Raw genomic sequence first — 13695 nt, 5'->3', positions numbered from 1 at the left:
CTATTTATAACTGGTCATTTTTGGTGGTTATAAAACACGAATATATAACTACTTGACATTCAATGGATTTTTTTTACAAGGCTATTAGAACCAACTAAGCTATTTCAGGTCTTAGCCATATTCTTTAAAACCCACGAAAAAAAACGTCTTACTGGCCCTAAAAAGTACATGCAATTGTTGAAAAGTATGATCTAAAAGGGTTAATAAATAGGCCTAGACAGTTAATTACTGGCCTAAATTATAGGCCAATTAATGTAGGCTAGTTTATGAATCATTAAATAAGTTATTACTCGTTTGTTTATGATGTGATTGTCGTGTTGGTGCTTGTAAAATAATGAGTTTACGCACGGCTGCACAGTAATTCATTATTAGCCTACTATTGCTATCATCGATAATATTGCATAATTTTCCATCACAGCGCGCCCTCTTCTGCACACGGAGGCTACTCTCCCAACTGCTCCTCCTCGTTTTTCTATAGGGACAGGCATGTCACGTCAGGCTAAATTCACCAATCTGCGTGTAGAACAGAACAGCTCGAGCAGCGTTCGCAAACTTCCCAGGACCAGCCAGACGCTGAATAGTGTGTCAGACAGTTCGGATGAGTCTAGTTGGAGAGATGGCGGTGCCGTACGGGTTGTTTTGAGGGAAGTTGCTGAAACGTTTGATATCTTTCGGATCCTGGCGAATCATTTCAACGCAACAAAACGTTCCATTGTTTGTTACACGACAAGACATTAGCAGAATGTATGCTCCAAATGTTCCAAGTGTCAGTGCAGTCAATGGGCTGACCTAACGTTAGCTAGCTACTATAGTAGTATAGCGAATGGGTTAGCTAGCCAGCTAAAGGTTTTAGAGAGCGATTCAACTAACGTTAGCTAAACTTGCCAGCTAAAAGCTAACTGAAAACTTAGCTTGGCAATAGCATAGTTACCAACAATAATATAGCTAATCCTGATGTTGGGGTATGTTTCTGGTGTTTAACCCAAGTTTATTTCGATAATGTGACTGCAGGTACTGTTTTAGCACTTGATAAACGTCAGCCTGAAAATTCAGGAGCTAACGTTTGCACGTTCAGCTATGCCCTTTTTTGCTAGCTACTAAATTAGGTAGCTGCTAACGTTAGCACATTTAGCTATGCACTTTTTGCTAGCTATTAAGTTAAGTAGATGTAATGGGCTTATTTTTCACTCTGTCCGTGTTGGGACTGGGTAAACTTTCATGTACACTTTCTGATAAGTAGCTCGTTAGCTACATAAATATGCATAGTTTTTTCCAACTAGCGTAACTTTATCAAAAGTTGACCCACAAAGAAACTCCCTGTGGCAACGCGGAGAGATGAAAGTAGCAAACGCGTTTTACCGGGACGTTGGAATACCGTGCTGGAACCGTCTTGCCCATTTGTGATATCGTTCTGAACGATTCACGAGCATTCCAGTTAGAGGTCCTTTGATCGTTTGCTTTTTCGTCAACAGTTTGCACCCTATATGGTACGGCTACAGCCACCGAGAAATGGATGTTTCCAAGGGCGGTTTCCCAAACGGTGAGGGGCAACCGAAAGATACGGGAGAGCATGCCTGGACAGATTCCCCCACTGCAAGAGCTTGGGCTCATTGCGGTCCCCTGTCCCGATCGCTGTGGACGGCAGTGTTTGACTATGGAAGTACTGGAGAAGACGAACTTAGTCTGCGGCGGGGGGACGTTGTTGAGGTCCTCTCGAAGGATGCTGCCATCTCGGGAGATGAAGGATGGTGGACGGGTAAAATTAACCATAGAGTCGGGATTTTCCCTGCAAATTATGTTACCTATCAACCTGCCATTTACAGACTTCCAGGCGGTAGCACGGTAGGGGTGAGGGAGCGTCCGAGTACTCCCATCCAAATAGATTTTAGCGAACTCGTTTTAGAGGAAATAATCGGTGTCGGGGGATTTGGTAAAGTTTACCGAGGGACATGGAAAGACCAAGAGGTCGCTGTGAAGGCAGCGCGACAGGATCCTGACGAAGACATCACTGCAACTTCAGATGGTGTTAAGCAAGAGGCCAAGCTCTTCTCTATGCTACAGCATCCCAATATAATAAAACTTGAAGGTGTTTGTCTTGAGGAGCCGAACCTGTGCTTGGTGATGGAATATGCTCGTGGAGGGACTCTTACCCGGGCTTTGACTGGTCGGAGGATACCCCCACACATTCTTGTCAACTGGGCTGTTCAAATCGCCAGGGGCATGCACTACCTACACGAGGAGGCTGTTGTGCCTATTATTCACCGCGACCTGAAATCCTGCAACAGTAAGAAACATATTAATATTACCATCTGCTAAAAATAACCTTGCATCACTTTTAGAACAGATTAAAACAGAGCATGGCCATAGGTGCACTTGTTTCCAAAAATGCACCTGTGCATGCACTTATTACCTTTGAGCACACCCCTCTTGAAACAGTGTGAAGGATGCCGGATCTGGAATGGTCCACAATGTCCTCTACCAACTAAAAAATAATCCTAAAGCTTATGAATACACTTTTACTATTACTAAACTAATGCATGAGGATACAGTTGATATTCTACACAACTGAAACATCCATCACTAAGTAATGTGTTCTGCACATTGGGTAAGCTGCCATATATTAGCCTAGAATGCAAGTGCAGGATAGTGGGTTCAATTCCCGGGACTACCCATATATAAAATGTATGCACCTATGACTAAGTTGCTTTCAACAGAAGCGTCTACTAAATGGCATCTATTATATGACATTGCATGCATGTTGTTGATAGGCCCACTAGCAACTGAGTGTTGAGGTTGGCATTTGAAGGAATGATTAAGACGAGGGCTTCTCTGCCATGAATTTCCCTGTTTTAAATCACTGAAACCCTCTTGGGCTAGCCTCACATTAGTGATATGCTAAATCACGATTATGATCATATTCATCAGTCACCTGGCCCAGTGGCATGTTAAAAGAGAACTACTTCAAATCAAATGTATTTATATAGCCCTTCGTCTCAAAGTGCTGTACAGAAACCCAGCCTAAAACCCCAAACAGCAAGCAATGCAGGTGTAGAAGCACGGTGGCTAGGAAAAACTCCCAAGAAAGGCCAAAACCTAGGAAGAAACCTAGAGAGGAACCAGGCTATGTGGGGTGGCCAGTCCTCTTCTGGCTGTGCCGGGTGGAGATTATAACAGAACATGGCCAAGATGTTCAAATGTTCATAAATGACCAGCATGGTCGTATAATAATAATAAGGCAGAACAGTTGAAACTGGAGCAGCAGCACGGTCAGATGGACTGGGGACAGCAAGGAGTCATCATGTCAGGTAGTCCTGGGGCATGGTCCTAGGGCTCAGGTCCTCCGAGAGACTTCATTTAACTAGGCAAGTCAGTTAAGAACAAATTCTTATTTTCAATGATGGCCTAGGAACAGTGGTTTAACTACCTTTTCAGGGGCAGAACAACTTAATTTTTTTTATTTGTTTAATTAAATTTTTTTATATTTATAAACTTTGTCAGCTCTGGGATTCGATCTTGCAAATTTCGGTTAGTAGTCCAACGCTCTAACCACTAGGCTACCTGCTGCCTAGGTATTGTTGACATATCTGTCCCATCTTGCCTGATTGCGTGACAGTACATTTAAGTTAATTTAAGTTTGCAAAGCAGTAATGTTTGCCATTTTGGGAAGTGCAGATTCAATTTTGAGAAGTGCAGATTCATTGTGACTGCGATGAAATTGCACCATCTGCATTCCGTTCCTTTTCCGCAGTCATTCAGCACAGACAACATTCCCTCTTTCAACTCTGTTGTTTTTCGGTCACCCGTATAGACTCCAGAGGCCTGTACAAGCAGCTGAGACTGAGCTCTCTCCTCCATCTGTTTGTCGGTCTGTTTGGCATGTGGCTGATCCCCACAAACACAGATCCCCTTCAGGGCATGTGAAAACCAGGCAGGACCCTAGAGAAGGATCTGTGTATGCAGGGGGGACCCTCGAAAGGATGTGAAATAATGTCTATGTTTGCTCAGCTGGGTTCCCTAACCCCCACCACCCTGAAATGTTGTCTCAAATATAGCCCCTGCTTTACTAAACACTCAACTTCAAACCATGTCATCAGTGTAGGCTATGTGCTCCTAAATTTCCCAAAGCATCTCATATTAGGCCAATATGGCCCATGTGGAAATCAAACCCACAATGCCGGTGTTGCAAGAACCAACCGAATGGGTCACTGGAAAAAATCCTGATGATTTTAGAACAAACATGCTACAGTTAACTTTTAGGCCTGTTTCAATAGGTGATAAGATTTCCGGACTCAAATTTTTATGTGGCGTTGTTTACTTTTTGATACTCCCTTGGAGTCGTCCCTCTGAATAATGCATGAGAAGGTTTCAGAGTGGACTATGACTGTGGCTACATACTTCAAAGTGTGACCTCTGTGTTGTGTGAAACATGATTTTGGCGACTGTCTGTTCTCTGGTGTGTCTCATCAGGCTGTGCTTTCACCGAAGGTGAACCTTGTTCGGCAATCCATCTGGCCGCATTTTATTTTTCACCAGGGAATCGTTCACATGTCTACATAATCAAATCAAATCAAATTTATTTATATAGCCCTTCGTACATCAGCTGATATCTCAAAGTGCTGTACAGAAACCCAGCCTAAAACCCCAAACAGCAAGCAATGCAGGTGGAGAAGCACAGTGGCTAGGAAAAACTCCCTAGAAAGGCCAATACCTAGGAAGAAACCTAGAGAGGAACCAGGCTATGTGGGGTGGCCAGTCCTCTTCTGGCTGTGCCGGGTGGAGATTATAACAGAACATGGTCAAGATGTTCAATGTTCATAAATGACCAGCATGGTCGAATAATAATAAGGCAGAACAGTTGAAACTAGAGCAGCAGCACAGTCAGGTGGAAGTTGAAACTGGAGCAGCAGCATGGCCAGGTAGACTGGGGACAGCAAGGAGTCATCATGTCAGGTAGTCCTGGGGCATGGTCCTAGGGCTCAGGTCAGTTGAAACTGGAACAGCAGCATGGCCAGGTGGACTGGGGACAGCAAGGAGTCATCATGTCAGGTAGTCCTGGGGCATGGTCCTAGGGCTCAGGTCCTCCGAGAGAGAGAAAGAAAGAGAGAAGGAGAGAATTAGAGAACGCACACTTAGATTCACACAGGACACCGAATAGGACAGGAGAAGTACTCCAGATATAACAAACTGACCCCAGCCCCCCGACACATAAATCACTGTCAGATGGGGGTGTGGGCTAACCAAACAAACCCAGCCTCTTTTTATTGAACAGGGTAATTCCATGGTAAGTTTTTTTTCCCGCTCACTTCATAATGTATGCCAAATAAAACCATTAATTTCAAAGTTTAACAAACCATGCAACTCTATGTACAAGGACTACTTTGAACAATTCAAACAGAATATTTCTCAAAAACACATTTACTGGTAGAACTGTGGAGGTGCAATGTTTGGTAACAGAATTATGGTCAAATCTCCCTCTGTTTTTTTATGCGACCACTCGTTCAAAAAACTGTTAAATATTAAGATTCAAAGATGTCTGCAGAAAGAACGGGGTGTCAGCTATGACATGACACCTTGAGTTAGAAATGATGTTTTTTGGTTATTGAACTACAGTAGGTGAAGTGGATTTATATCCGGTAACAGAATTAGCATAACTGCACTGCTAACACAATGTCGTGTGTTTTATTTTTCCACATTATTGTGTCAAATGACACTTGTAGCTGACTTTAATTGGAAAATATAACATGCACTGAATTCACTGACCTCCCCCACCCACCGGGAACTATACACTTTTTCTTGTTTCATACTTTTAAACCAGTTACTCAGGACACCAGCCACAAATAAGGCAGCCTAAAGGACAATTCATCTGTGGGATATCATTGTGAAGGTTTCTCTGGAGCATGCATTGTGAGAGGAGGGCTAATGCAGTGCACAAACTTTCACAACCGACGGACTACCTATTATACCTTCAGAAGTGATCAACCCACAATTGACTTCGTGTGGTATAACACACACTGATTTGGTCAATGATTATCTTAAGGGAATATCAAAAAGTCTGTGAAATTGTGTCTTTGTGTTCCCTAATCTTTTAATAACTCGCAGTCCGAAGGAGGAATGCTGCTAATGAGGGGCAAAAGCTTAACATAAGTTTGCACAATGGAGTGGTCAAGCACTAGTTGCTAGGTGACGGCAGCCACAAGAATGCCCAGACTCCAGGGTCTGAAAGGCTTATTTTGATTATATTTAATCTCTATTTTTATTTTAACACAATAGCTTGTTCCTTCCTGCGGATTGCAGCTGTAGAGTAGGGAGGTACTGTAGTTGGAAGCAATGTTCATTTGACAGACAGGGCACAGCACATTGAAACGTGGCCTCTTGCCAGCCCTCCTAACACTTTCATTTTGTAGTTTCGGCTACAGAGATGTGAAGGTTAAAGAATTTCAAGATTCTTGCTCCAGAAGGCATGCATTTGAAATGAAACCAGGGAACCATAGTGTCCTGTTAGAAGTCACAGTGCTATCCTGTGGATCCAAGTCATGGTTATTGTGTCTAGCTCTCACGTTTACACCCCAACCGATAAAATGGGTACTGAAAATATATAGGCCCATTCAGAGGAGGGCATAACCATAGATTGCAAGGCAACTTTTTTTGTCCCTTCATTGAAATGAACCACATTAATGCTTAGCCTACTACAGGCGTTTTCTGAAAGGAGAACTGTAAATGCTTTGAATATTAGTTTTATTATGGCCACTTAGGAACCGCCTATTGTCAGGCACCTTGCATAGCCCAACAGTTGGTGAAAACCTGACTGACTCAACCCAGTATTCTGTCTACAAATGAGGCATTATCACCTTGAGCTGGTACATTTACGGCTAACTTTTTGTATATAGTGTGGTAGAAACACACAAGATTAAGCGACGGGAAATGGAGATGGGCTTAAACTGCTGTATTTTATAGGCTCATTAAACCAGTGAAACATGTTTGAAATGGAAAAGGCCTTGTTTCTTCCTAGAAGCTTGTTTTGGATATTGCACCACTGGGGAGTATTTGTTTTAATCTAAGTGAAGGTAGATGCTATGTCTGTTACAGTATAATGTTTATCTACTACAAATAACAACAGATGACACAGTCCTCCTACACTGCCATAGCTCTCCACAATATTGTTGCTGTTCTGCTCTAGTGATTCTGTTTCATTACCCTCCTCCAGATGTAGCCTATTTGTTACATTACCCTCCACCAGATGTAGCCTATTTGTTACATTACCCTCCACCAGATGTAGCCTATTTCTACATTACCATCCACCAGATGTAGCATATTTGCTACATTACCCCCACCAGATGTAGCCCATTTGCTACATTACCATTCTCCAGATGAGGCCTATGTTTGAGTTCTGTTGTCACCCTCCCATTTGGCAAGTTCGTGACTGTGACCTGGCAGTAGAGTCAAGCCTGCCCACAAGACCGTATCTACTGTAGGCTCTCTTCTGGAGTAGATGATTATTAAATATCAACACTAAGGACATGGGAAAGTTTAAGGGCTCACCTGTAAAAATGAAATATGTGTTTAGTCTTTGGATAATGGCTTTTTGTTAGTTTGGCCAAGTTGGCTATGGTGTTGATATGGAGTAGTGATGCATCGATATTACATTTTTGTCCGATATCCAATATTTTCCTTGCCCAAAAAAAACTATACCAATAAGCGACATACAATTTTTTTTATTGGCCTTTTAAGCATTCTTGTACAGTTAAATAGTTAACACACACACATGGATGCAGCGGTCAAAGGCACTGCATCTCAGTGCAAGAGGTGTCACTACAGTCCCTGGTTCGAATCCAGGCTGTATCACATCCGGCCTAGATTGGGAGTCCCATAGGGCAGCGCTCAATTGGCCCAGGGTCGTCCGGTTTTGGCTGTCATTTTAAATAAGAGTTTGTTCTTCGCTGACTTGCCTAGTTAAATAAAGGTTATACACACACACCACACTGACCAATAAGTTATTTTGTTGGCATTCACGTATGTCCCAATTACCAGTAAAACATAATCAAAACCTATTTCTTTCACTTACATGCTGTGCTGTTTTGTTGTTCATTTGTTTGGACGTTTCATTCTCAACCAGGATTTCTCATACTATGGGACACGGTTTGGGTCTTTGCGTGTCAAATAACACTATTTGACGTGTCAAATAAGCTTGTTGACCAATCAGGACCTGAATATGACTGCGCATCACATAATAATTGAACGCGTTCATACATGTTTTACGTAGTTATTACACATTGATTACACTTTCACTCGTATTTCATATGTCACAATGATTAATCGATACATATGCTATGAACTGGTAAAGTTGTCTCACTCACATACAGTGGTGGTCATAAAAAATAGCTAGCTAGCAAAACGACATCTGTTTCAGTAGCTATAGTTAGCTAGCTAACTATATAGTTACGTGTCATCTAAAATAACTCTACTTTATAAGACAGTTCTTATTTGATTAATGGTGGTCGGATCCGTCTGTGAAGCTAGACACAATAAGGATTAGCCACAATAGTGGACTTTGCGGTTAGCCTTCAAAATAAAAGAATGTCATTGACAGTGATACAAATGAATACACATAGTAGAATTTTGCCATAATTGAATAGATCATGCTAAACGTGGTTGGAATGTTGTTAAATAAAATCAACAAAATACAATAATTTGTTAATTTGACAAATCTGTTGAAATCACACTGGATGTATTTTACTTTAGAATTGCACTGGGGGCATACTTACAGTGCCTTGCAAAATTATTCATCCCCCTTGGTGTTTTTCCTTTTGTTGCATTACAACCTGTAATTGAAATGGATTTTTATTTGGATTTCATGTAATGGACATACACAAAATAGTCCAAATTGGTGAAGTGAAATAAAATAAAAAATATTCAAAATATTCAAATAAATGGAAAAGTGGTGCGTGCATAATTATTCACCCCCTTTGCTATGAAGCCTCTAAATAAGATCTGGCAACCAATTACCTTCAGAAGTCACATAATTAGTTAGATTGCACACAGGTGAACTTTAGTTAAGTGTCACATAATCTGTCACATAATCTCATAATATATACATACACCTGTTCTGAAAGGCCCCAGAGTCTGCAACACCACTAAGCAAGGGGCACCATCAAGACCAAGGAGCTCTCCAAACAGGTTAGGGACAAAGTTGTGGAGAAGTTCGGATCAGGGTTGGGTTATAAAAAAATATCTGAAACTTTGAACATCCCACGGAGCACCATTAAATCCATTATTAAAAATGGAAAGAATATGGCACCACAACAAACCTGCCAAGAGAGGGCTGCCCACCAAAATTCACGGACCAGGCAAGGAGGGCATTAATCAGAGAGGCAACAAAGAGACCAAAGATAACCCTGAAGGAGCTGCAAAGCTCCACAGCGAAGATTGGAGTATCTGTCCATAGAACTGCTTTAAGCCGTACGTTGCACAGAGCTGGGCTTTACGGGAGAGTAAAAAAGAAAGAGGGACTGAGAAACTGGTCAGAATTGAAAGAATGATGGATGGTGCTAAATACAGGTAAATTCTAGACTGGAAACCTGTTTCAGTCTTCCAGAGATTTGAGACTGGGACGGAGGTTCACCCTCCAGCAGGACAATGACCCTAAGCATACTGCTAAAGCAACACTTGAGTGGTTTAAGGGAAAACATTTAAATATCTTGGAATGGCCTAGTCAAAGCCCAGACCTCAATCCAATTGAGAATCTGTGGTATGACTTAAAGATTGCTGTACACAAGCGGGAACCCATCCAACTTGAAGGAGCTGGGGCAGCTTCGCCTTGAAGAATGGCCAAAAATCCCAGTGGTAGATTTTTTATTTTTTATTTCACCTTTATTTAACCAGGTAGGCTAGTTGAGAACAAGTTCTCATTTGCAACTGCGACCTGGCCAAGATAAAGCATAGCAGTGTGAGCAGACAACAAAGAGTTACACATGGAGTAAACGATTAACAAGTCAATAACACAGTAGAAACCAAAGGGGGAGTCTATATACAATGTGTGCAAAAGGCATGAGGAGGTGGGCAAATAATTACAATTTTGCAGATTAACACTGGAGTGATGAATGATCAGATGGTCATGTACAGGTAGAGATATTGGTGTGCAAAAGAGCAGAAAAGTAAATAAATAAAAACAGTATGGGGATGAGGTAGGTGAAAAAGGGTGGGCTATTTACCAATAGACTATGTACAGCTGCAGCGATCGGTTAGCTGCTCAGATAGCTGATGTTTGAAGTTGGTGAGGGAGATAAAAGTCTCCAACTTCAGCGATTTTTGCAATTCGTTCCAGTCACAGGCAGCAGAGTACTGGAACGAAAGGCGGCCAAATGAGGTGTTGGCTTTAGGGATGATCAGTGAGATACACCTGCTGGAGCGCGTGCTACGGATGGGTGTTGCCATCGTGACCAGTGAGCTGAGATAAGGCGGAGCTTTACCTAGCATGGACTTGTAGATGACCTGGAGCCAGTGGGTCTGGCGACGAATATGTAGCGAGGGCCAGCCGACTAGAGCATACAAGTCGCAGTGGTGGGTGGTATAAGGTGCTTTAGTGACAAAACGGATGGCACTGTGATAGACTGCATCCAGTTTGCTGAGTAGAGTGTTGGAAGCCATTTTGTAGATGACATCGCCGAAGTCGAGGATCGGTAGGATAGTCAGTTTTACTAGGGTAAGCTTGGCGGCGTGAGTGAAGGAGGCTTTGTTGCGGAATAGAAAGCCGACTCTTGATTTGATTTTCGATTGGAGATGTTTGATATGAGTCTGGAAGGAGAGTTTGCAGTCTAGCCAGACACCTAGGTACTTATAGACGTCCACATATTCTAGGTCGGAACCATCCAGGGTGGTGATGCTAGTCGGGCATGCGGGTGCAGGCAGCGACCGGTTGAAAAGCATGCATTTGGTTTTACTAGCGTTTAAGAGCAGTTGGAGGCCACGGAAGGAGTGTTGTATGGCATTGAAGCTTGTTTGGAGGTTAGATAGCACAGTGTCCAAAGACGGGCCGAAAGTATATAGAATGGTGTCGTCTGCGTAGAGGTGGATCAGGGAATTGCCCGCAGCAAGAGCAACATCATTGATATACACAGAGAAAGGAGTCGGCCCGAGAATTGAACCCTGTGGCACCCCCATAGAGACTGCCAGAGGACCAGACAGCATGCCCTCCGATTTGACGCACTGAACTCTGTCTGCAAAGTAATTGGTGAACCAGGCAAGGCAGTCATCCGAAAAACCGAGGCTCCTGAGTCTGCCGATAAGAATATGGTGATTGACAGAGTCGAAAGCCTTGGCAAGGTCGATGAAGACGGCTGCACAGTACTGTCTTTTATCGATGGCGGTTATGATATCGTTGAGTACCTTGAGTGTGGCTGAGGTGCACCCATGACCGGCTCGGAAACCAGATTGCACAGCGGAGAAGGTGCGGTGGGATTCGAGATGGTCAGTGACCTGTTTGTTGACTTGGCTTTCGAAGACCTTAGATAGGCAGGGCAGGATGGATATAGGTCTGTAACAGTTTGGGTCCAGGGTGTCTCCCCCTTTGAAGAGGGGGATGACTGCGGCAGCTTTCCAATCCTTGGAGAGGTTGAACAGGCTGGTAATAGGGGTTGCGACAATGGTGGCAGATAGTTTCAGAAATAGAGGGTCCAAATTGTCAAGCCCAGCTGATTTGTACGGGTCCAGGTTTTGCAGCTCTTTCAGAACATCTGCTATCTGGATTTGGTTAAAGGAGAACCTGGAGAGGCTTGGGCGAGGAGCTGCGGGGGGGGGCGGAGCTGTTGGCCGAGGTTGAAGTAGTCAGGCGGAAGGCATGGCCAGCCGTTGAGAAATGCTTATTGAAGTTTTCGATAATCATGGATTTATCAGTGGTGACCGTGTTACCTAGCCTCAGTGCAACACTAACTCAAAAAAGTTCTGGGACACTGTAAAGTCCATGGAGAATAAGAACACCTCCTCCCAGCTGCCCACTGCACTGAAGATAGGAAACACTGTCACCACTGATAAATCCACCATAATTGAGAATTTCAATAAGCATTTTTCTACGGCTGGCCATGCTTTCCACCTGGCTACTCCTACCCCGGACAACAGCACTGCACCCCCAACAGCAACTCGCCCAAGCCTTCCCCATTTTTCCTTCTCCCAAATCCATTCAGCTGATGTTCTGAAAGAGCTGCAAAATCTGGACCCCTACAAATCAGCCGGGCTAGACAATCTGGACCCTTTCTTTCTAAAATTATCTGCCGAAATTGTTGCCACCCCTATTACTAGCCTGTTCAACCTCTCTTTCGTGTCGTCTGAGATTCCCAAAGATTGGAAAGCAGCTGCGGTCATCCCCCTCTTCAAAGGGGGGGACACTCTTGACCCAAACTGCTACAGACCTATATCTATCCTACCGTGCCTTTCTAAGGTCTTCGAAAGCCAAGTCAACAAACAGATTACCGACCATTTCGAATCTCACCATACCTTCTCTGCTATGCAATCCGGTTTCAGAGCTGGTCATGGGTGCACCTCAGCCACGCTCAAGGTCCTAAACGATATCTTAACCGCCATCGATAAGAAACATTACTGTGCAGCCGTATTCATTGATCTGGCCAAGGCTTTCGACTCTGTCAATCACCATATCCTCATCGGCAGACTCGACAGCCTTGGTTTCTCAAATGATTGCCTCGCCTGGTTCACCAACTACTTCTCTGATAGAGTTCAGTGTGTCAAATCGGAGGGTCTGCTGTCCGGACCTCTGGCAGTCTCTATGGGGGTGCCACAGGGTTCAATTCTTGGACCGACTCTCTTCTCTGTATACATCAATGAGGTCGCTCTTGCTGCTGGTGAGTCCCTGATCCACCTCTACGCAGACGACACCATTCTGTATACTTCCGGCCCTTCTTTGGACACTGTGTTAACAACCCTCCAGGCAAGCTTCAATGCCATACAACTCTCCTTCCGTGGCCTCCAATTGCTCTTAAATACAAGTAAAACTAAATGCATGCTCTTCAACCGATCGCTACCTGCACCTACCCGCCTGTCCAACATCACTACTCTGGACGGCTCTGACTTAGAATACGTGGACAACTACAAATACTTAGGTGTCTGGTTAGACTGTAAACTCTCCTTCCAGACCCATATCAAACATCTCCAATCCAAAGTTAAATCTAGAATTGGCTTCCTATTTTGCAACAAAGCATCCTTCACTCATGCTGCCAAACATACCCTTGTAAAACTGACCATCCTACCAATCCTCGACTTTGGCGATGTCATTTACAAAATAGCCTCCAATACCTTACTCAACAAATTGGATGCAGTCTATCACAGTGCAATCCGTTTTATCACCAAAGCCCCATATACTACCCACCATTGCGACCTGTACGCTCTCGTTGGCTGGCCCTCGCTTCATACTCGTCGCCAAACCCACTGGCTCCATGTCATCTACAAGACCCTGCTAGGTAAAGTCCCCCCTTATCTCAGCTCGCTGGTCACCATAGCATCTCCCACCTGTAGCACACGCTCCAGCAGGTATATCTCTCTAGTCACCCCCAAAACCAATTCTTTCTTTGGCCGCCTCTCCTTCCAGTTCTCTGCTGCCAATGACTGGAACGAACTACAAAAATCTCTGAAACTGGAAACACTTATCTCCCTCACTAGCTTTAAGCACCAACTGTCAGAGCAGCTCACAGA

General features: G+C 43.7%; 1 protein-coding gene across 5 annotated transcripts in view; it reads left to right on the top strand.

The window, feature by feature from the left end:
* Positions 1 to 481: 481 nt before the first annotated feature.
* LOC109875869 (mitogen-activated protein kinase kinase kinase 21) overlaps positions 482 to 13695 on the top strand; it is a 43331-nt gene continuing 30117 nt past the window's right edge. For all 5 annotated transcript variants that reach the window (XM_020468303.2, XM_020468302.2, XM_020468301.2 and 2 more), the window contains exon 1: positions 482 to 2284. In XM_020468303.2, coding sequence (XP_020323892.1) covers positions 1510 to 2284 — 775 coding nt within the window. In that variant the 5' untranslated portion in view covers positions 482 to 1509. The remainder of the gene's footprint in view (positions 2285 to 13695) is intronic.

This window comes from Oncorhynchus kisutch, linkage group LG11, assembly GCF_002021735.2.
Source record: "Oncorhynchus kisutch isolate 150728-3 linkage group LG11, Okis_V2, whole genome shotgun sequence".
NCBI lineage: Eukaryota > Metazoa > Chordata > Actinopteri > Salmoniformes > Salmonidae > Oncorhynchus > Oncorhynchus kisutch.
The sequence above is the reverse complement of the archived record's forward strand: the minus strand, read 5'-3'. Positions and strand labels throughout refer to the sequence as shown.